This window comes from Balaenoptera physalus (assembly GCF_965194825.1).
Source record: "Balaenoptera physalus genome assembly, chromosome: 5".
Taxonomy (NCBI): Eukaryota; Metazoa; Chordata; class Mammalia; order Artiodactyla; family Balaenopteridae; genus Balaenoptera; species Balaenoptera physalus.
The window spans coordinates 123977242-124002522 of record NC_138884.1 but is presented as its reverse complement, the minus strand read 5'-3'; the positions used below and the strand labels follow the sequence as shown (position 1 = coordinate 124002522).

General features: G+C 35.1%; 1 protein-coding gene across 17 annotated transcripts in view; it reads left to right on the top strand.

Annotated features, from left to right (window-relative positions):
• The window catches only part of CAMK2D (calcium/calmodulin dependent protein kinase II delta), a 283772-nt gene that overhangs the window by 224210 nt on the left and 34281 nt on the right, over positions 1-25281 (top strand). For 3 of the 17 annotated variants that reach the window (XM_082462886.1, XM_082462877.1, XM_082462884.1), the window contains 9 exons: positions 9664-9758; positions 12075-12197; positions 12435-12518; positions 12956-12998; positions 16298-16335; positions 17716-17748; positions 20609-20668; positions 22628-22669; positions 25030-25078. In XM_082462886.1, coding sequence (XP_082319012.1) covers positions 9664-9758; positions 12075-12197; positions 12435-12518; positions 12956-12998; positions 16298-16335; positions 17716-17748; positions 20609-20668; positions 22628-22669; positions 25030-25078 — 567 coding nt within the window. The remainder of the gene's footprint in view (positions 1-9663; positions 9759-12074; positions 12198-12434; positions 12519-12955; positions 12999-16297; positions 16336-17715; positions 17749-20608; positions 20669-22627; positions 22670-25029; positions 25079-25281) is intronic. The other 14 variants (XM_082462885.1, XM_082462887.1, XM_082462891.1 and 11 more) reach the window with 7 other exon arrangements.

Sequence of the window (25281 nt, the reverse complement as noted above, 5' to 3'; positions counted from 1 at the left end):
TGGTAGTTCTGTTTTTAGTTTTTTAAGGAACCTCCATACTGTTCTCCATAGTGGCTGTATCAATTTATATTCCCACCAACAGTGCAAGAGGGTTCCCTTTTCTCCACACCCTCCCCAGCATTTATTGTTTGTAGACTTTTTGATGATGGCCATTCTGACTGGTGTGAGGTGATACCTCATTGTAGTTTTGATTTGCATTTCTTTAATGATTAGTGATGTTGAACATCCTTTCATATGTTTGTTGGCAATCTGTATATCTTCTTTGGAGAAATATCTATTTAGGTCTTCTGCCTATTTTTGGATTGGGTTGTTTGTTTTTTTGATATTGAGCTGCATGAGCTTCTTGTATATTTGGGAGGTTAATCGTTTGTCCATTGCTTCATTTGCAAATATTTTCTCCCATTCTGAGGGTTGTCTTTTTGTCTTCTTTATGGTTTCCTTTGCTGTGCAGAAGCTTTGAAGTTTCATTAGGTCCCATTTGTTTATTTTTGTTTTTATTTCCATTTCTCTAGGAGGTGGGTCAAAAAGGATCTTGCTGTGATTTATGTCATAGAGTGTTCTGCCTATGTTTTCCTCTAAGAGTTTGATAGTGTCTGGCCTTACATTTAGGTCTTTTATCCATTTTTAGTTTATTTTTGTGTATGGTGTTAGGAAGTGTTCTAATTTCATTCTTTTACATGTAGCTGTCCACTTTTCCCAGCATCACTTATTGAAGAGGCTGTCCTCTTCATTGTATATTCTTGCCTCCTTTATCAAAGATACGGCAACCATATGTGCGTGGGTTTATCTCTGGGCTTTCTATCCTGTTCCATTGATCTATATTTCTGTTTTTCTGCCAGTACCATAATGTCTTGATTACTGTAGCTTTGTAGTATAGTCTGAAGTCAGGGAGCCCGATTCCTTCAGCTCCGTTTTTCTTTCTCAAGATTGCTTTGGCTATTTGGGGTCTTTTGTGTTTCCATACAAATTGTGAATTTTTTTGTTCTAGCTCTGTGAAAAATGCCATTGGTACTTTGATATGGATTGCATTGAATCTGTAGATTGCTTTGGGTAGTAGAGTCATTTTCACAATGTTGATTCTTCCAATCCAAGAACAACATGATATATCTCTCCATCTGTTTGTATCATCTTCAGTTTCTTTCATCAGTGTCTTCTACTTTTCTGTATACAGGTCTTTTGTCTCCTTAAGTAGGTTTATTCCTAGGTATTTTATTCTTTTTGTTGCAGTGGTAAATGGGAGTGTTTCCTTAATTTCTCTTTCAGATTTTTCATCATTAGTGTATAGGAATGCAAGAGATTTCTGTGCATTAATTTTGTATCCTGCTACTTTACCAAATTCATTGATTAGCTCTAGTAGTTTTCTGGTGGCATCTTTAGGATTCTCTATGTATAGTATCATGTCATCTGCAAGCAGTGACAGCTTTACTTCTTCTTTTCCAATTTGGATTCCTTTTATTTCTTTTTCTTCTCTAATTGCTGTGGCTAAAACTTCCGAAACTATGTTGAATAATAGTGGTGAGAGTGCGCATTCTTGTCTTGTTCCTGATTTTAGAGAAAATGGTTTCAGTGTTTCACCATTGAGAATGATGTTGGCTGTGGGTTTGTCATATATGGCCTTTATTATGTTGAGGTAAGTTCCCTCTATGCCTACTTTCTGGAGAGTTTTTATCATAATTGGGTGTTGAATTTTGTCAAAAGCTTTCTCTGCATCTATTGAGATTATCATATGGTCTTTATCCTTCAATCTGTTAATATGGTGTATCACATTGATAGATTTGCGTATATTGAAGAATCCTTGCATGCCTGGAATAAACCCAGCTTGATCATGGTATGATCCTTTTAATGTGCTGTTGCATTCTGCTTGCTTGTGTTGTTGAAGCTTTTTGCATCTATATTCATCAGTGATATTGGCCTGTAGTTTTCTTTTTTGGTGACATCTTTGTCTGGATTTTGTATCAGGGTGATGGTGGCCTCGTAGAATGAGTTTGGGAGTGTTCCTCCCTCTGCTATATTTTGGAAGAGTTTGAGAAGGATAGGTGTTAGCGCTTCTCTAAATGTTTGATAGAATTCGCCTGTGAAGCCATCTGGTCCTGGGCTTTTGTTTGTTGGAAGATTTTTAATCACAGGCTCAATTTCAGTGCTTTTGATTGGCCTGTTTATATTTTCTGTTTCTTCCTGGTTCAGTCTCAGAAGGTTGTGCATTTCTAAGAATTTGTCCATTTCTTCCAGGTTGTCCATTTTATTGGCATATAGTTGCTTGTAGTAATCCCTCATGATTCTTTGTATCTCTGCAGTGTCAGGTGTTACTTCTCCTTTTTCACTTCTAATTCTATTGATTTGAGTCTTCTCCCTTTTTTTCTGGATGAGCCTGGCTAGTGGTTTATCAATTTTTTGTATCTTCGCAAAGAACCAGCTTTTAGTTTTATTGGTCTTGGCTGTTGTTTCCTTCATTTCTTTTTCATTTATTTCTGATCTCATCTTTATGATTTCTTTCCTTCTGCTAACTTTGAGGTGTTTTTGTTCTTCTTTCTCTAATTGCTTTAGGTGTAAGGTTAGGTTGTTTATTTGACATTTTTCTTGTTTCTTGAGGTAGGATTGTATTGCTATAAACTTCCCTCTTAGAGTTGCTTTTGCTGCATCCCATAGGTTTTGGGTCATTGTCATTTGTTTCTAGGTATTTTTTGATTTCTTACCTTTTCTTTTTACGTGGTTTTTTTACAGGCAGCCAAATCCCTTTGTGAACAAGCCATGCCCTGTTTAAAGCATATATTTGCCACCAGCTCCCATTTTCTGTAGAGACAGTAGCATCTTTTAATTGCATGCCTCGAATGCCTTGGGATCATGCAGCTAACCACAGCAATGTCTTAGATATTCTAATATTACATATTTGGGGCAAATAACCCCCCACTGCCCACTACCAGGAACATCATAATGGATTCTTCTGCTTTTTGTTACATTTCTGAATCTCTCCTGTAGGTTTAGAATATTGTTTTACCATTTTATTATATGTCTTGATAGTTACATTAAATTCACTTTACTTATAAGATGGTACACCTTTCCTCATCCCCATCCCCATAATAACCACCAAAGTAACATACGCATTATTTTACTGCTTTTAGGTAATGGCATATCTTGAGAGCAGCTTTTTTCAACCATCCATCAGCACTAGCTCTTGCCAATTGAATAACTACTTCTTTGCAAGGCTAGACATTGGGTAGTGTGGTAAGAAATTACATAACCCAGATAACAAAAGAAATGCAGAATAAGCCATTTACCAAAATGGCAGGTAATCTTCTATGTGAATTAAACTATGAGCTCTCACTAAGGCTGTCTTTGGGCAGTTGACACAGAACAGAGTGAAGCACAGCACTGGTATAATGGCTCAAAGAAGCCTGTGCATTATTTTTATTAGAAACATGCAATAGTCTGTACACAGGGAATTTCAAATACTCACCACCATTACCTTGCTTTTGTGATCTCACGCAGAATATAATCTGAGCTGTACCTGGGCTTTGAAAGCTACTAGTCCATTACTGGGAAGTAAATGATAGACATTAGTGAAGCAAGAACATAGCCCTGTGTTCTGCCATTAACACCAGTAAATTGATTTTGATAGTTTTCTTGCATATATAGCTAGTTTCATAATTCCCTAATGGGATGAGCAAATGTTTATAGATGTCGCTGAATCACTGGTTTTTAACCAAACTTCCTTCTACATCTTGGCTTTAAAAAATAATAAATGTAAGTCTATAAACATAGCGGGCACACAGATGCACACACACACACACACACACACACCCCTTATCTTGCTACTTCTCTACCTGAATTAGGTATCAGAACAACTATGAGTGATAATATAGTGGCTGTCACAGAATGTACAGTAACTTTTGACAAATCTTTGAAATATTATGGAATATATTTCTTTTTTCTTTCTTGGCCAGTTTAGGTCCAGCAATTGTGTGATTTCTGAGCCTTAGCCTTTTCATATTTCAGCTGGAATAAGTCAGCATCAAGCGTTTTTTGGGAAAGTATTTACTGTTTTGAAATCACAAGCCTACTGGACAATTTGTTGCTCTTACCAACCGGTTCTGCAGCACTTACACTGGACCATTCCAGGTGTGCCTCACATTTAGAAGGCAATCTGCCTTCATCCCTTATGACCCGCATCTTCATCAGTCTTCAACCCCTGGACCTTCACTGCCAGTCGCAGTCTCTACCAATATCCTCTTATTCTGAACTTACACACTTTCAGACATTTCTCTAGATATAGTGTTTATGGTTTCCCTGACTTGATGTTTTTCAAACTGTGGATCACAGATCACATGCTTCAAAGTGACTACCTGAGTGCTTATCAAAAATACAACTTTTCTGGGACCCACCCACGAACCATTGAATCAGATTCTCTGTGATGAAGTTCAGGAATTTGCATTTTCACAAGTTTGCCAGGTGATTCTGGTGTACACCAACATTGGGCAGCATAACTCAGCTAGTTGCAAATTCCTTTAAGGCAGCAAATCTTAGGATTCTTACATTGTAGAGCACAAGTTGCAAACAAGTGGTCTACAGATATCTTGGCCAGACAGTTGGACCTTTTATTTTGGGGGGTGTTAACATTTATCTTTATAATTTATTATCAGAAGATTTTTCTGGAAACTATCAGTTTCTGGCTTCTGTAAAGTAATTGAAAGAGCTAATAACAAGATGCTTTTGTTCTTATATGGCCGCTGTACCTGTCAGACAAACGGACACATGCCCTGCCCTGGTTCCTGCCTACCTCATGCCCAGCAGGCACCTGCACTCACCTCAGCCTGGTGCCAGAAAGCCTGTCAGTTTGCCACCCCTACTACATGGTGTAAATAGCTTTCATCATCGGAAAAATAATTTTCTAACTTGCTGGCCTTGATCTTTTAGATCTTTGTTCTACCCGTCATTGGCTCTGTGGGTCTCAGAATGTTAGTTGAACACTTTCCCTATTTGAATTGTGATTTATTTATTTATTTATTTTTTGCATAAGGGATAAAAAGGAGCCATACTTATCCCTCACTAGTTAATTTCCAAACTCCACCTGCATTTTGCACACAAGCTCATGCTATGCCCTTTGCTTTCTGAGAAGATGAAGTGGATGCCTTGTTAGATTGCTCCATTAACTTCTCACTGACTTCTCAATAGTTTCTCAGCATTGCTTCTTCACCTCTTTTTTCATAAGAACAGCCTTTAGAATGTTTTAATCATTAATGTGATTATAGGAGTAATCATTTTTCTAACTCTAGCTTTTATTAAAAATCAGTTTTGAATGTTCTTGATAATGTAGTCTTTCTACCTAATCAGTAATCAGTGCTTCTCAACTCTTATTAATCAAACATCTCTAGCATCTCCCAAGCACAAATATGTACATAAGGTAATGAAAACTAGCGATAGTTTCCATTGTTTTAAACGTTATATGAAGCAGACCATGTCGAAATAGTTTTTTAAACTTTTCATGGAAAATGTTAGGGAAAATTCTCTGTACAAAGTAGAGAGAATAATGGTATAATGAACTGACGGCTAATCTTCTTTCATCTTCACCACCCTGCTAATTCCTCCACCCCAAGATTATTTAAGTCAAGTCCAATAATAGAAATATTTTTAAATGTCATGTAATAACAATTGCTTAAAATTATCAATTATCTAGTAATTTTGCTATTTGCCCTCTTGTCTCATAATTTTGTTATCAGTTTGGTCTCTTAAGTCTCTTTTAATTTGTAAGTTCTGCTCCTCTCTCCCTCCCCCTCTTCTCACTCCTCTTTCCTCCTTTCTCAATTTATTTGTTGAAGAAGCCTGTGGTTCCCACTCCTCAGAGTACCCAGTCTCAGTCTCTGTATACTGTTTGCCACTATAAGAAATCAGGATTCCTTATAGAAGTGGCTGATTCCAAGTCTGGATTAGGAAACGTGCAAGATTATCCAGGAGCATCTGGTGATAACCAGAAAGAACGGAAACTATTAAAGGCCACAGAGTTTGTATTAACAGGATTCAGGAGCCTAACTGAAGAGTCTTCTACTGGTTAAAGATGGGATAACTAGAGGATAAATAAGAAAAATAAAAGTAAGGGATTGAAGCATCAAGTAAGTTTAAATCCATGCGTTCATAATAATGGTCAAAATGCATCAGAAATCCTAGCCTTTGGAAGATGCTGGGGAACCAATGCCTTATTTTGAAAACTGATTAATAAAGAAGGAAAAAATTAATTACCCTATCTTTCCTCTATGAACTATATCTCAGGGTAACCAAACAGCTGATTAAGTAAGTTATTCTTAGACTAAGGAAGGTGTAATAGAATTAGAATATCATTATTATTTTGTAACCCCTAGTGAAATATCTAGGCAGTGATCATGAAGGGCTGCTAACATCAGGAGAGACAGCTGACATTTGGAGGTCATATCACCCCCTGAAGTGTTCTTGCAAAGAAAATGAAGACCCTTTGATTGGCTTTTAAAGATATTAGTGCTTTAGTTATAGATGTCTTAGTGCCATCTTTTTCTCTGACCTAGGAGAAAAAGGTAAAATATTAGGATTATGAGGAAAATATAAATCGGATTTTTATTAGTGAGGCAAGAACTCTCAAATAGACAACAAAAACTTTAAAATAATCAAGTTAAAGTGCATAGCTAAAGGAAAATGTGGCTGCAGGGAATATTTAAGGCAGAACCAAATTGAAACCTTCCTAGTGAAAGTCAAGGCCTCTCAATTAGACAACACAAACAATTTAAAACTTAAAATGACCATTCTTGTTAAAGTTCATAAATAAAGAAAAAGTGGCTGCAGGGAATGTTTAAGACATGACTTTGTCAAGGCTGCCTGTGGCTCAAACAATTAAGTCACTTCAGCTCTCGGCTTCTGTTTCCTCATCTGTAAAATGGGAGCAATAACATCTACCTCATAGTATTGTATAGAGATTAAATGAGGTAATGCAGTAAAGCACAGGTAAGTGCTCAGCCAGTGTTATCTACAATAAAATTTACTAATATTATCCTTATTAATATGCCACAACTCTCATCGTTGTTCTGTACTTTCAGAAAATAGAGCCACAAAAAAGCACATAACCCAGAAATGCCTTGGAATCTAGTCTATTGAGCAAGGCAAAGTAAGCTTACAAAACAGTGTTTATTTAAATAGGCATTGACAATTTCACATCAGTCTGCTCAATAATGTCTATGTAGCTCTTTTCTTTAAATCTTCCAGCCTGAAAGTATTTTTAAATCCACTATATTTATGCTATTATTTTATTAAAAGTACATTTTTCGTAGAAATCCCTCAATCAAGCAATTAAATCACGAGCATTTATCTACATAGTGGCTGCTGATTCTTGGGGAATGAACTGTCTGTGAGCCTTCCCTTCCCAGAGAAGTACCATACCAAGTGTCTACCAGTAGATGTAATGCACAAGAACAAAGCGTCAGAAGCAGGCCAGGCCTAGGTCCAGAATGCTAAATGTCACAGTTGTGAGTCTGCTTTATAATTTTATAACAGTCTAACTCCAGATGTTTACTAGAAAAATGTCTAATTAAAAATCATTATAAGAGAACGGACTTGAGGACATGGGGAGGGGGACGGGTAATCTGGGACGAAGTGGGAGCGTGGCATGGACATATATACACTAGCAAATGTAAAATAGATAGCTAGTGGGAAGCAGCTGCATCACACGGGGAGATCAGCTTGGTGCTTTGTGACCACCTAGAAAGCTGGGATAGGGAGGGTGGGAGGGAGACGCAAGAGGGAGAGGATATGGGGATATATGTATATGTACAGCCAGTTCACTTTGTTATACAGCAGCAACTAACACAACATTGTAAAGCAATTGTACTCCAATAAAGATGTTTAAAAATATTTTTAAATGCAGTCTGTGTTATTAAGCTATGTTACTGCATAAAAATTACTCCATAATTTTTCACAAAGAAAAAAAAAATTGCTATAGACTCTTCCAGTTACGAAGCTGATTTTCTTCTTCACCCCCTAAACCACAGCAGAGGGCTAAAACTACTTAAGTGCATCCTCTTTTCTCCTTGCATCCTGGGGACACAAACACAGACACTCATCATCATCATTGTCATTAGATGCCTCTGTTACATCAGATAGTAAAAATATGAAAATAAATTTAAATGAATGCACATTAAGTCTGTAATGTAGTGATGGAAAAAATATTTTCATGTTGTGAAGGTGAGGTACCAATATATTGTAATTTTCTGCATTGTCCTTTTTTTTTTTTTTTTTTAAACTCTACTGCCGTGAAGTAACTTTCAATCTTGATTTTAAAGCCTTGTTGGGTTTTTATTTAAGAATGCTGCTTAAAATGCTTTATTCCAGTAGTGATCGGCTTTTGAACTGAGCCTTCCTGAAGCAGGTTAGAAAAGTCTAGGGTGAATAAACCCTTGTTTAAAGCCATTTTAGCTGCAACAGTGTTTATCGTATACAGATGTCAAGTCTGATGGACAGGAGCAGGGCTAGGTGTCACTAACAGAGTAAAGGTAAGGAAACAAAGAGACCAGCTTTGGCAAAGGGAAAGAGAAGACTCAGGCCCTCCAGGCAATGTATCACCTGTCTTACCACCTCTCCCAGGCTTCCCCAGTTAAGGGGACTCAGCAAGAGAAACGAAAGCAGGAGACGTCAGAGTAATGGCAGGGACAATGGGCTAGAAAAGAAAGTGAAGACCTTAAGCAGGGTAATACAGTATTTCAAAAGTAGAGGAAGGGACATATGATGATAAAAAGGACAGTCCCGGGCGAAATTTAGACCCCAGAGATGATTTCAAGGCAAGTTAAAAACTAGCAAATGCAAGAATTTTTTTTAAATTTATAAGTTAAAAGATTTTTTTTTAATTTAAAAGTTAAATCAGTTAAATTTTTTTAATTTCAAAGTTAATTTAAAAGTATTGATTAAATTAATTTGTGAATAATTACATATTGATATTTATGAAAAAGATCTCAAATTGTATTAAAGCTGAGTATCTAATTCTTTGAATTTTATGTACAGTTTCACTTTCCTCTTACTTTTCCCTCTTTGTAACATATACTCTTCTGTAGTAACACTGGTTTAGTTGTTTTACTGAAAAACTCTATTTTTGAAGACTAAGGTCATTAAAGAGAAAAGGATTTTCATCTCTTTATATGTTATCCACACTCCCAGGGACCCTGACTATTTAGAGCATGAATCTATAACCAGGGCACAATTGCTCTACAAAATGTCCTAATTAGCAGCAAAATGACTAAGGAAATAAATAACGTTATGTTTTTAAATGTCAACCTGCAAAGTGACTAAAATCACATGGTGTCTAAATAGATAAAAGCGCAGGGAGAGCATATATAGGCGGGGATCAGGGAGGCCAAGTGTGTCAGCCACAATGGCAGGTGCGCTTCATCTTTGGTTGTTGTCCTGCTGTGCGTCTTTAGAATTCTTTGGTGCATGCACTGGACCTGCCGCATAATCAGAGCTCTTGAGCATAGGGGGAACAGCATTCACCCTCCACAGAACACTTCAGAGTAGATCAGAACACGTCTCTCTGAAGTTTACCAACAATCCAGTTTCCCCTCTTTGAATGGGTGTGGCTTAATGTCATTGTGGATCTGCCACATTTAACGTATTGTTGTCTGTGACTTAACATTATGTTAATATGCTCATTCCCTCCAGGGGTCATTCTCTACATTCTACTGGTTGGATATCCACCCTTCTGGGATGAAGACCAGCACAGACTCTATCAGCAGATCAAGGCTGGAGCTTATGATGTATGTAATAAATGTTCATCCAGCTTTAGACGAGGGTTTTTTGTTTATTGACCGAGAACCAGATTTTTCTCATTGCTATTTTAACCATAATTTTCAATAATGTCCCTTATTATTTTCCAATCTCTTAGGGGAAGGGAGATAAAGAATAAGCAATGCAGCATCTATATCCAGTTTCTATTTCCTTTTAGCTCAATATCTCCTAAGATTGAAAGGTAAACAGTTTGAAGTCTCTAAGGAAGGACCTTGCTTGTCAAAGCATTTGGATCTTAGTGCATTTTAAAACATATAAAAATTAAAAGATTTTTGCTTTAGAAATGGTTACTACCTGTTTAGCTGAATTATATTTTCAAATGCTTATCACATAATTGTATACCAACAATACTTTGCAATGATCCATGTATCAAATAGAACATCGTTCCATTATGTCAGTTTTGACTGTTTTTGTTTTATTTACCCAAATGGCTTCTCTGAGAGCTTTCATTTGAAGAATGGGTTTCACAATTGAAAAATATTTGAAAAGCACAATTCCAATACATTTCATTACAATTAGAATATTTGAAAATAGGCATATGAATTAAGTTCTGTATCGGAAGAGCAAGACCTTATCTACTTTGTCTTTTGGGCTTAACTTTGTGCTCTTTGGTATAATTTTCTCTCCTTTGATAAATATGTCTGTAAATATGATTTACCACCTCCTCTGGTTTTACCTCACACAGTCCTCTGGAAGTCAGAATGCAAGGTCTGGACGTGCTCTTCCTATGTTATTAAGTGGGCTAACTAAGCGGTAGGCAATATTGGGTCCACCTTCTGTGTACAAGTTAAAAGCTCAATGTGGCTGTGAGAAAAGTTATGAGAAGTCTGTATTATATTGTATGAGGTCTCATGAACTCCCCAGTGCATTTCTGACTAAACGTAACATTCAGATGGATGTGTGTATCACAGGTATTTAAAATCTTTTAGTTTTGAAGCATTCCATTTTAGCCAGACTAATGATAATTAAACCAAATTGTAATTTACCTGGCCAAGCTAGCACATTCACCATCTTTACAGACTAGAACTAGGCACCCCTCTGGGAAGACACAGCTCTGCAATGCACTGCTTGGTGAATGTGAAGGAATGACTTTGTGAAAGTTAGAAAAATAAGAAAAGGGCCCACCTTTATCTGGGTTGAACCCAGCCCCTCATTTACTATCAGAAGATCTGCACATCATAAAGAGGCAGGGTTGAGTGTTTCTTCAATAGTTCCTGATTAGCAAGTTTTTACAACTGCCTAAAATAAACTTCTGGAATCAAAATGACAGTTGTTAAACTGGCAAAAATTTGCAAGTATTAAAGAGTCAATATCATTTTTCTTATGTTTTGTTTTGCCAGTGGATCACAAACTGCCCGTTTTATGACTACTAAAAGTGAACTAACTTTAGTCCATTAAGGCACAGTGACAATGCCTTTTTTCTCAAGATTGTCTATAAAAATTCGTGAATTGAGAAAAGAACCTGATATTTTGTTTATTTAGAAACTAATGCGATATACATTTTTCTTAACCCATCAAGAATATTATTTCTACTAAATATGCTTATTAAGTGAAAGTGAGGTTACATAATTATCAACAAAAAATTTATACACAGAAATTTAGAATAAATCTCTGTATCATATTATTACTATACAAACGGATTACTAATAGAAGTTATGAGAGTAAATTTCATGAACTTTCTTTTGGTGAAATTTATCATTTTTGAAGTGTTAAAATGAAATCCTGCTGAGGCTCAAATTTGTAGTCTCAAATTTCTTCTCACTGCCGCACTCCAAATAGCGACAATTTATAGGTCAGTTTTGGAACAGGAATTGAAGCTGTTTTATTTTCTCTATTACTGTTGATGAGTTGTGGAAGTGTGTAACACATTATTTTGAACCTTGGCATAGTAGCATGACGATGTGACAATGTCTCAGCTTTACTGACTTTTGCAAAATTCCATAATTACAAGAAAGGCTGCATAAAATTGAATTTTCATATCAAAGCAAATATGCTTTGAGAGGACTAGAAGATTGAGTTTATTTTTCCAAATTTAAGAATGTATCACTAGTTATGGCAATTTAGTGTACATGTTTGTCCCTTATCAGTTACACTCAATATCTTAATATATAGATATATACATAGAGGGGGGATATATATATATCTATATCAGTTTGTCTATATATAGATACAATTTAACTTATACAAGAAATTCACTACGTAAGGAAATTATTAGTATATTTGGCTCTTCTCTGTTCCACTGAGTGTATCTATTTTTTAAACCCTTTATAAACATATTTTTAAAGTTTCCATCACCAGAGTGGGACACAGTGACTCCTGAAGCCAAAGACCTCATCAATAAAATGCTTACTATCAACCCTGCCAAGCGTATCACAGCCTCGGAGGCACTGAAACACCCATGGATCTGTGTAAGTGACAGTTCTCCGAAGATCTCAGGAGGTCAAATGAAAAATACATTCTCCTTTAAAATTTGTCTTACAAATAGTCTTGGCTAAAATCAGTCTTTCATTATTAGGAAACTCTTGCAGTTGAATGCTTATAAGTTTGTCAGATGGATGCAGGCACCATTAATAAAAATTTGATGAAGTTGAGGAAGGCATATCTTCTGAATATCCTCAATTAAGTTTATTTTTGTCCTCTTCCAGCAACGTTCTACTGTTGCTTCCATGATGCACAGACAGGAGACTGTTGACTGCTTGAAGAAATTCAATGCCAGAAGAAAACTGAAGGTAAGAAATGTTCCACTTTTGTGAGGAGGGCGATTTGGCAGCGAGAGCAGAGATTCTGTGTGAGGAACAGAGCTATGGGCAAAGGCTTTTAAACGTGTGAGCCTCAGGACTCTTCTTCTCCTGGGTCCTTGGGAAACGGAATCTACACTGGAATTAAAGCTACGAGGAGGAGCTAGGATCAGTGGCCGTGGTCCCCCCCTTCAGTGGAAAACAGCTGTGAGGGTTCATCATCGGAATCTGGCCGCCCCCACAAGGGTGGTCCCAGCATTATGAGAAACATAGGCCCCGCTACTCTCAGGAAACCAAAGCCAAAGCCAAGCAAACATGCCCTGACTGAAAGTAAGGCTAGGAGAAGATTTATTATCAAAAACTGCTTCTTTGTTAGGTCAGTGCTTTGCAAAGGCAGCACTAATTTTGTATTCTTATCGCTCTGACAGGGTGCCATCTTGACAACTATGCTGGCTACCAGGAACTTTTCAGGTACACGTGTTAAGCACTCGGCTCTCGAGCCCCTCCTCTCCTCTCTGGTATCTTCTTTGGAATTTAATTTTCAATTCTTTAATCATTAGAAAAACACTGTTGTTCAGGGGTGGCAAACGTGTGCCATGGATTCCTTGCACGCCTGTGGGCGCCGGCTCGCAGAGGCGTTAGGCCCGTGACTGCACTCTCCCCGAGAGCGCCCCAGCAGCGCCGCCTCTGCTCGGCACTGGAGCAGGACTTGGAACCCCTCTGCCATCCCTGCGGGGGTGCACACACTTTGGAACTACGTCCTCCCCCCCAGCTTGAAGCTCAGCATTTTGAACGCAGAATTAACTGAGATCTCATACAGTAATAACTATGAATAGTTTCTTTTTTTGTCTCATTCTCTCAGAGAATCCCAGTAAGCAAGATTTTTAGAAGAAGGCCATTATTGAGGAACCCAATTCCCTTAGGCCTAAGTTCTTTTGAAAGTACGGTTCTGTAGTAGCTTGGCCTGCTATAAGAATGATTACAACTTTTGAAGGTATCTAAACTCAAGAATTTACAGAGAACCTACCCCACAGTAGTAAACGTTCCTTGAAATGATTTCTTGGTAAAAATAAGTTTGTTTAAATAATGGGCTGAAAGAAGCTAAACTATTTCTTTATTGTAGAAGTGACTCGCCGAAGTCAACATAAAGTATATACTCTTTCCAGAAATTGAGTTTTGGAACTCCTTTTTTTGATAGGTTACCTCAAAGGATCAGGTTTCCAAAAATAAAATTTTGGTAAAAGCTCATCAGCCTTATGTATGGAGAGGGAGTGAAGAAGCAAGGCAGTTGCATTGGTAAAACTTACTGTTTGGCTGTTTAAACGTGGAACAATTGTCAGACGATTATACCAAAAATACTACTGTTTTACTTTGCTTACTGTTTATATAAGTGATCTGCAGCATCAAATTATCCAGCTATGTCTTCAGTAATTTATTCCTGCTACATACTTCACTTCTGAGTATTGTAGTGATGTCAGGTGATGATCTATATATATCATTATCATGTTTTCCAAACTTCTCAACCAATTTCTAGTTACTGTTTACCATTTTATTAAATGGTCACCTTTTGTCTCCCTTTGTATATAATGTGAGTTCGCAGGAGGCTTTCCAAAGGCTTCCACTGACCTGTTAAACAGCAACAATGATAATAATACAATGAGTAATGCTACAAACTGAGGGACTGTATTAGTCAATTGTATGCATTTTGTCCGATTTGTTTGGTGTAGTAAAATCCTGTTACTGCCTTTGTCAAGTTACCTGTTTTATGAACAGTTGATTAATATAGTTGACATTTATATGGGTGAGTTCAATATCTCATTAAATATTAACTAATATATGCTACATTCAAATAAATTAATATTCACTGTGGCCCAATCATTAATGAATCACTAAAAAGTAGGATGATTTCTATGGTATGTATTGTTAATGACAAACTAACTTGAAAAAAATCTCCAGAATTAAGATTGTACATTTTGTTAAAGTCTCAGGCATAAATTGGGCCTTTATTAATACATGTACCCATGTATAGAAGCGTTTTACCTCACATTTTCCTTTTCATCATCATGTAAACTAAAAACTCACGACTAATATGTGGATTTGATATTGTTTCTGAATGTCTTAGCATGAAAAGCAAACTTTTTTTTATCCGTCATTTCAAAACCAACTGGTATAACATTAGACGCAGTTACATCTTATAGTTGATATTGCATTTTAGTTTTGAGTATTCATTCTGTTTCATTGCCAGACATGCTCTTTAAAGTAACTTGTCCATAAGTATATGGTTATAAAGTTGTTTTTATTTTTTCTTTTCTCCCGTTATGTGGAATGTATTTCTTGTGAGGTAAGGTGAATAGTAAGCAAAAGGGACATTTCTGCATCTCCCAGGCCAAATCCCTGCTTACCCTGAATCATTGTCTTCTCTTCGCTTGCTATTGCAATTCCAATTATTCTGAGTTTGCTTTCTAACCTATTAACTGCCACAGGATTTACTTAATATTGCTTTTTAGCTCCAGGCACACAGTATTATAGCTAAGACTACTATTTCTTACAGTCTTATTAATAATAAATTAATAGCTTTGTTGCTAAAGACTAAATAAAATTAACATTTTTGTATATTTTAAATAAATTTAAAATTTTATCAAAGTGATATCAAACTAATGGCCCAAATCAAACAGATGTCAGGAAATTACATGTTCATGCAGTTCTATTATAGCTAGGTGTTTCCATTTCAGATACCAAATTCTATTCTGATGTACTTAAATAACTATATATATATATAAAATTAACATTAAATGGAAGCATAAGTGTGTACTTTGTCCTACATGTGTGTGGATGTTCTACACTTGATCTACTAATTGTCATTGACAGTTACATAATCCGTTCACTGTGTAGGTACCCATTCATAAGTATATTTTTCACTTCACTTTTTAATATACTCAAGGAGTTCAGTGACAGAAGAAATGCTAAAAGCTCCCTCCGAAAAAGTAAAATTTCATGTAAGACCATGTACTTTAGGAGTTCTCTGATTTAGTTGAAGATTTCATTTTGTTTTCTATCTCGCCTCAAATTTTGTGAGTTTTAATTTTTCAGTGTAAAAGGCTTTTGTTTATGACCTTTGTATTCTGATTTTGAAGTATAAGAAAATACATAATACCTTTTTTTAAAGGTCATATGCTAAGCGTTTAAAAAATTTGCTCTAGGTCAATAATATACCATTTCATTTTAAGTATAGTTATTAATATTTTTGTAAAAATGAAATTATCTGATTTCAAATATATATTTATTAAAAAGAATGTTATTTAGCCAGAGCAAATTGTCACAAACGAGTTTTAAACCTCTAGGAAGAGGGACTTAAGTGGCAGAACTGATACTTTTGGTGTGAATGAACATGTAATAACAATCTGTGAGCTGATGGCTAAAGACTTGAAATCAACTTTCTGGATTACAAAAGCATAGTCCAGTTAAAGTTCCAGTATCCTTTTCACAGCCAACAGTGAAATAAAGTCCAATAATATAAGTGGCAAAGTGTCCAATTATATTCAATGAACTAAATAAGAATTTAGTTCTAAATTTGATGTGGCAAGATTAAGAAAAGGGATACTGTATTTCAATGTCCTGTAAGCTCGCGCTCATCAATGTGACCTTGATAACTTGGCATATGTTGGCCATAAATCAGTAAAGGTGGTAGAAGGAAACAATAACCTGTTTTGTTGCCTGGCTATCGGTTTCTATGGATAACTCACTAAACTGATTGTACTCTCGTTTTGCAGCAGCCAAGAGTTTGTTGAAGAAACCAGATGGAGTAAAGGTAAGTTAAACAGGTGCTCCTAAACTCATTTCCGACTTTCAGATGCTGGATTATTTTTAAATGTTAAATATAAATTCTAAGTCATTGCAGCTTATACTTTTTATAGTTCCTGATAAAGGATGCAGGTTGAAATATAAAATAATTTAATATACAGGAATGACTAATATTTATACCAAGAAAAGCTGCATTTTCTCTACTTATTATATATTAAATAATCATGACAAAATAAGACTTTATATGGAGTTACTATAGAAACTGAACGTCTAAATCCTCTCTGTTTTACTACATCCTCAAACTGTCATGGTGACCTGAAAATCCCTGAAAACCAAATGCTTTTCCAAATAGTTATGCTATGTTCTTGAAGGCTGCTGAAATTTATAGCCCACGGGGGGAAAAAAAAATCAAATCATTGAGTCTAGGAAATCAAAATTCAAATGACTATATTTCTCTGCTTGGGCAGTTTTTATAAAGGTCTTAATTGTTCCTGTTCTTCTATCATAAGGTATTGAGACAGACTTAACATGAATATCCTGAACAAATATTAGAAAAATTTTCCAAGAAAGATAATGGCAGAATATTTTGACTTTCTTGGATTTCTAAACAAAATAATACAGCTTATTTTCTACTGATTCTGTTTTGTTTCATAGGAATTTACCTTTGATTGAATATAACCTTATACATGCATTATGTTTGTTATCTTCCAGAGTATTACCTCGATGTTTTATTTCTTTAATCCTTTTCTTTCTCTTCCAATGGCAGACACCTACATTCCTCATGAACACTTCAACGTTCTTGGGAATTAATTAATTTTCTAACGTTTGAACTTGACCCAAAGTCAAGTGGTCAGTTCATTTTGAATATATAACTTAGAAAATCATTTGTCACTTCTTATGTTCATGCCCAGTCATTTCTTCAGCACCTGTCTGTGTGTGATTTGGGAATTTCCAGAGCTATGGTGACCATGCACTTGTGATTCCCGTTAGGTTGGCATTTACCTTTGATTAATTCCTTTCCTCAACCTGTAATATTCTCTTCCTTCTGCTTAGTTTATTCAACTTAAAGTTCAGTAATGACTGTTGATGTCTGCTTTTTTCCCAATGTAACATTGGTGGGAATGTGATATTTTAAATTTTCCAAATGTTTTATTCCCCTGTGTTTTTCTGTATTGTTTGGTGATGCAGAGCTCCCAGTTTCTATTAAGACATTTATTTTCACTACTATCCTTATATAGAAAGAAACATTTCCAGAACTTTTTTCTTCCAGTCAACTTATAGTTCACCTTTAAAGACAAAATTATTCTGTGCTCCATGCTTTGATACTTTAAAAATTCAACCGGTCATATTTTTTTTCTTTTCCTTTCTCTTTGACTGGTCAATTCAGAAAAGGAAGTCCAGTTCGAGTGTTCAGATGATGGTGAGGATCTCTATCTGCCAGATTTCTCCTCCTGTGAAAATTCACACTTAGGAATAGAACAGTCTTATTTGCCTAAGTTAGTGTAAGTGGAGAAAGTATAGGATCATTACAGGTTAATGTTAATTAACTATCAAACACAGTGGCCATGTTCAAATATTATTGTTTTTCTTTGAAATGGAATTTTTGAAATATGTAAAAAGTTTATACCGTCATCCATATGCTATTAAAAAAGTGCAATTTTCTCCTAAAACTGAAGAAACCATGACATAATTAATGTCTATAATTATTGTGAAAAGTGAAGGAACACTATAGGATTATTTTTAAATGGTGATCATGATTACTAAAATAGGAGTGATTCTCAGTTCAGATAAACCAGAATGCATCCACCATGGAGTTTTATAAATTGTGTGAAAGTGATCTTACAAGGTTTCATCCAAGTTAAGAACCTTTGGAAAAAATATTTATTAACCTTAAAACTGAATGAACTCAACACCTGAAAAATAAGAATATCTTGCCCATGCCTTGTAAGCGTAGTTCAGTGCATCATTTAAATATCTGGTTTCAAAAAAAAAAAAAAAAAATCTGGTTTCATTTAATTTTTTTAAATAAAAATACTCTGCTTCCATAACGTAAAATATATTTCACAAACAAAAGTGCCAGAGCTCTTGTATATTTAAAAGACAGCTGTGGTTGAGCCCATACTTGATATTTGACTCTTTAAAAAGAAGTCCTCCTAGCCTTTTACCTAGAATTTCTCCTATTATTTTAAATTAATCAATATTACAAATACCTTCAAAAGATTTTCTACAGTAAAAAAATCATTAAGCTAATCTTTAACAAAGAAGTTTTTAACTGTACATTTAAACACAAGTAAAAGTGGTGGTTGAGGGACATATTCATTTAATTCATATTTGCCGTGCCTGACAATAAAGGATGGCTCATCCAGACAGAATGGCCTTCATTTGGAAGAGACGACAGTGTGTGTATGCTGTGTATCTGTGAGTGAACGTGTGTGTGAACGTGTGTGTTGATGTGTGTGCGCTTATACGGATAAGTTTGTGTGCATAGGTATGCCCGTGAGACATTTCCACTAAAATAAAGCAGTTCTTGGCAACCACAACCTAGGAAAAAAATCAAGTCTCATATCTCAAAACAGAAAAGATCTCAGTATATTCCTCTTTCATTCTTTGCAATCACTGATACAAACTAAATGGAGTATATTAAATACCTGTGGGCTTTAATCTTAAACACTTCTGATCATTTGATAAGAAGTCAGCTGTGTTTTGCCAAGCACTCTTCCTGAATAGGAAATTATTTGCATGTGTGTCCCTCCTCTTTTCTCATATATTCTGTACTAAAGTGAATACTGAATTTTGACCCTTCTTTAATAAACTCCATTATCTCTTATCTCTTTTTGGCTGTTGCACAAATTTTATGTTAAATTCTGCACACTTCTATTTAAAGAAAAATTTTAAACTATCCACAAAACATAGATTGATGGTCTAATATTTAAAGGGCACCAAGTTTTCTCTCTTTTCTTGCATGTCACAGAGTGCAGTGTTATAGTGTATTTAAATAATACTGGTACCAAATAGTCACACAAATAGGAATGAATAGAAAAGCAAAATATTACATACCCAAGTTAATTTTTTGGACCTTCTGTCTTCCTCTCAGTGTCAGTTTCAATATGATCTGTAGGTATAAAATATGAAAGAAAAGAATTCTTAGAAAGTCTAAACAATTAAATTGGTGTAATTGCTTATAAATATTCATTTGGTATTCATTTATTTTATGCAGAATGTTTTTCTCTTTAAGTCCTTAAGTACATTTATACTAAAATTATGGGATGTATTTTTTAGATAATAATATGTAAAGAAAATAACTAGATAATATAGTGCAAGACAATGAATGTTAATTTATATTTGTTTGATAATCACAATGTCATGCATGAGTTTAAGTGAATGTTGATTATTACTTTTCAGTCTTTGATTCTTTAGTAACCAAACTCAATTGTAGTTTCAAGTTGCCACTTGTCAACAAAGAGTCTTCTCTGGGCCATTATAATACTTATTGACCCTCTGAGTTGTTTTCACAAAGTGGCTTCCATAGTGATAATGATCTTTCTTTAAGGTCAAAACCAATTATGTTAAAGCAAGGGAATGGTATTACCAAATAGTCTTCAACAATAGCAGTAATTTGACAGAATACATAGTGTTTTCCTCTCAAACAATTGTGAAAAATAAAGTCATTTTGCATCCAGAATATAGTAAAGAGTTCAATTTGCTCATTTATAATTGAAGATGTATTTTTTAAAGGAGACCCAGACTTATCATTTTAAGATATTTTATTATAAAGCCTGCATTTCATCAGAAGACCTAAGTGTTTAATTTGATACCTACGAAACAAAATGATGATGGCTCCCCAGAGAAAGACAGTCTGTGTGTGACTTCAGGCTCAAGAATCAAATGAAAAAAGGAATGTATTCATAACAATGAAAATTGGAAGCTGGGAAACAGAATCCAACCTGAAGAGTATGAAAATGTTTACATTTATTTCGTACTCTGACACTTGATTTGAGCTCCATTGAAGCAGCTCTTTGTCTGTTTGCTAAGGTGGCACAGCCAAAGCAGCCAAGTCCGTTTTGTCATTCCACCATCACAGACACAGTCCTAGCCTGGGTGTGACCATCGGAGACTAGAATTGATCATCATTCCTGTCAGTCATCATAGTGTCTTTCACGTTCATCTTCAGTGGCTCTTTATTTTCATGTCTATATCTCCACGTAGACATGCTGTGTATAGAGACATTGGCTACCGAGGGGTTTAAGGCATCTCTTTTTCTATTTTCTGCATACCTACAGATAAACAACAAAGCCAACGTGGTAACCAGCCCCAAAGAAAATATTCCTACCCCGGCGCTGGTATACCTGGACTCTTTGTAACCCTTCTTAAGTTCTTTACTGTTTTTGTTGTTTCTCTCATTTGCTTTCACTATATAGATACATACATTTTTTATTTTTTTGGATTTTGTTCTTGATTTTGCTTTCTGAGATATGAGAAAAGTTCTTTTCTTTTTGTTAAGGTAGTTGTCAAACAGTGTGTTTCTAACATGAGATGACCTCATTTCATTGTTGACCATTGTACTGACGATAGCTGTGGTCTTCAGTTAAAAGTGTTGCATGCTGCCTTAGAAATGCGCTTTGGTTGCTCTTAGCTCTTCTTTTGATGATAGCTCTAGATATGCAAACAGTGGTTTCTTCCTTTCCTGACACAACTGTTGACATCAAGGAGAGCTAAGAGGATTACTGCTAGACAAAAGTAAATGTGGACCTTATTCAGAGTTCCCGTTTCCCTCTTATTACGACAGCAGGGCTTTGTAAGACCTCACTTTCTGAGATAAAGAGGCACTGGATAATTTAAAGCTTTTTGTTTGTTGTGTTTTAAATTAAATTATCACTGTTTCACTTTAATCCAAAGAATGAAATTGCATAGCACAGAGCTTTGAATTATCAATGGGAATCAGTTTTGTCCATTTCTATCAAATTCACACTATTAACAACTCAATCAGTTTAACACTTTGAGACCATATTATGTTAAAATTCAAGGTTTGAATACTGGCCTTCAATGTTCTTAGTTTCATAATGTTTTCCCCAAATTATTCCACGTTTTGATTTATGAGTTTCAGAAATGTTAATGGTTTTTTACTGTCCTCTGTACTGTTAATTTCAGATGAATGGAAAATGTTAGGGAGATTGTCCCACTAGAGTTAACCAGAAGGCTCAATTTAAAAACATTTAAAGGAAGGACACCTCAAGATAGCAGGTTACTTACTAGCAAAAAAACAGTGTTGATCATACCTCCAGCCAGAGAAGGGAAGAAGGGCAGCAGTAAATATGCTTTCTAAGTACTGCAGCATAAAGTGTAGTGGAGAGGAGATAGTCTAGTGGGCAGAGTGCTTATGATTGAAGAGCATTCTCCATGGGTTGCAGTAACTCCCAGTTGCTAAGACATCATATAATGAAAGTGCCAAGCATGCCGTTGATGTATGGACACTGAATCGTTTCTTACGTCAGGTATTTGACTGTTATTTTCCACTTGGGAATATTTCTTCAATTTTCTAGTAGAAAGCAATAGGAAAAATAATATTTTCTTCATGGAAAAACATGACTTTACAAACAAATCTTTCATTTAAGTCTATAAAGCAGAATTTTCTTATATATATATATGAATTAACATGGGATTTAACAGTAATGCGTCTCAAATTGCAGTGATTATATGATTAGTTCTAGAACTTTTTCAGTGTTTCTCAGAATTTCTTATGGACTTGTGAAATACATTCTTTAGGATAGCCCTTTTTTAAGCGTCGTCCAATGATTCTAGGTTTTCCAAGGGTATTTATCTGTGTATTGTGACACCATAATTCGTTCTCAGATTAATACAGCTGAAAAATATCTTCACAAAGACTTTGAGATCATCTCAAAAAGTTCTAATCTCCAGTGCCCTTGGCCAGTTTTCTATGGGACAGATATTAACAGGCTGTTTGTTAAAGAAGAAAGGAAAGCTCTATCTGGTATAGGACTTTGTGAAACAGCAAGTGCCTCTTTAGGTCTCCAAACTTCAAAGCCTTGTCTGTACGCTGATCACGAATAAGGTCTTTTGCATGCTGCTGCTAGGTACTGAGGTGCTGTATCTCATGGGCTCACCAGGGAGATCTTTCATCAGAGATCTTGTCAGCTGCAACCTCTGACAGTAGTTAACATTGCTTAAGCTCTTGTCACTATTTAGTTGTGTCAGCTGCCTCACTCTGCTCTGTCCCTGCACTAGTTAAGAATGTACTTACCAATGCGAACTGTTTCTTTCTCTATTTTGTTCTCACTCAGGAGCCCCAAACTACTGTAATCCACAACCCTGATGGAAACAAGGTATTCAGAAAGAATCAACATCATCTTGCTTTAATAAGATTACACATCTCATCAAATATTCAAAGCAAAATTAATTCATAGTCTCAAACTAGGAAAGAAAACCCTTACCCTTTTCTACCATACTTTCTTTTGGGCCTAATTTATCTGGAACTATACACATATTTCTTTGAAAACAAAAATGAATGACATCGTGAAAGAGAAATGAATGGTGCAATTAGTCAGTAAAAGTCCAGTTAACAAGTCTATATGTCAAGATGACTGTGTATCTTAAACAATTCCATCTGGTTTTTTCCCCCCATGCCTGTCTGCATTGTACTTTAGATGTGTTCTGCATGAAATTTTAGAATTTCTTGCTATATCATTCCACTGTCTTCAAAAAAATCAACTTGAGTTCATAGTTATTTGTTTAAATTTAATGTTGCTTTTGAATTTTATTCATTCTGTTGTCATAGTGTGCTTTGTTTTCTTTTAATTCCCTGTTGTTTGTGGTGTTTTTGTCGTTTGACATGGACTTGAGGATAATCAGGGAGTTTCACTTCTTGTGAAGTATGTTTGTTTTTGTTGAATTATATGCATTTCAGTAACAGACATGTAACTGCTTATCCTGAAAGAAGACTATGATGTTTCCTATCCATTGTAAATTGTTTGCATAGCAGGTTAACTAAATAACAGTACTTGTATACATATCCGTAGGATGAAAGGAGGCAGTTCCCGAACGTATTCCATCTTTCTGCTTTGTTACTTCTCATCCATTTATTATATCTCTAAGGGGAGGGAAAAATACTTCATCAGACTTTTCTCAAATTTTAAGTATAGTCATGGGTCTTACTTTTCCTTACTCTTATCTAGTGTTAAAGTCTTAGAAAACACATTTCCTCTGGTCTAACATTTAGTTGGTCAATATTAAAATCACTAAAGTAAAAAAACATGAAGTGTTATGTTCCTTAATATGAGATGTATTTTACAGTCATGACACTTAAAATGTTCCAAGTCCCTAAAAGACTTGAGGTAGTCAAGAGCATCACACATGTGAACAATTATTTTCAATATCATTAGCAAGTGAAAGACCAAGCATAGCAGCTGGAGTGGACACTTCGATAATTCTAGCTATGTCATTTGTAAGAGTTGTTGCATGATATTTCCTGCTTACATGAATTAGTTTATTTTTACAGTGCATGGGTTTATCCTCATCTTGAGTTTAAATTTGAATACTAGGTCACATTAAGAAACGCATGAAGACTCTGCTTTGGTTTTATGTTGTGGAGACTCTGGATATATCTTTAATTAGTCTGTCCCTTTGGATTAAATATTATATATCATAGTTGTATAAATTGATCATTTTTTTGAATATTGAATCTCTAAAAGTACAATAATGTTTGCATCATTTTCCAAAATTTGTTTTCATTGCTGAACACATAGCTATTGATTAGAAGTTTCCAATTTTTTTTGGCAGTAGCCTTTAATCATTCCCAGTAGAAAATTGTGTCTTTCTTATGAACATTACTAAATTTCTTTGCTAGAAATATTTTATTAATACATAATTAATGGAAAAATTTGTCAACCATTTTAAGGAACGTGTCTTAATACTGGCAGTTACAGTGTCCTTTTAACTGTGCTTATTAATCTGCAACTTCATTTGTAGTTTTACAAAGAAATAGCTTTGTCTTTTCATTATGGGAGCAAGTTTCTTATCAATAAAGCCAGTTTCTAATTTAGAAATGAATGAAAAAAATCTGATTTTTCCTTGAAAGTAAATTATTCATATAATTCCACTGTGCTGATCACAAACATGGAAATTCTTCTTGAAAGCACCTTCACCATATCTCAGCTTCTTTGTCGAATGATTCAATTAAATGCTTTTTCTCTCTACAAAGAAGTCAGGCTGATAAATAGCCTATAAATTTACTGCTTGATATAGTGCCTTACACAAAGAAGGGACTAATTACTAATTAATTGGGGATAAAAAATGTTGTTTTTTAAGGTTCAAATTCATTAGGCTAATATATTCAACTTCTCATAAATACTTAGAGAAAGCACACCTTATGGGGCACTGTAACACAACACATCCTTACACAGCTCTTAAAATAAGTTGCATACTTTGACTGCTTTTACAAATCACCTTGATTTATCATGCTTCGGGGATTAGGCAACCAGAGTACTCCCTTTTTGAAACGTTTGCAACATTTGACATTTTATTTCTGTTAAAACCACGTAACATATTTGTACATTTGCATGTCGGCATATGCGCACAGCCTGCGGAAGAATTTTGCATGATATGTATATCACTTGCCAATTTTTTAAGAAAAGAAAAGTCAAGCTATTCATTGTTTGCAACTTTAAATATGTTTTCTTCTCAACAGGAGTCAACGGAGAGTTCAAATACAACAATTGAGGATGAAGATGTGAAAGGTATGATTAAACCAGAAATAGAAAATCCCAACTCAGAGTTACATATATATCAGAAGAAAAGTATTTGTTTCAAATAACTAATAAGTTTAGGAACTAGGCCTATTCTGAGACACAAAAATAATTTTCTTTTTATAAGTGCATTATTATTTTAATTATATGTACTGATTTTGTCCATTTTTTCTTCACATTATATTCTTTTCTCT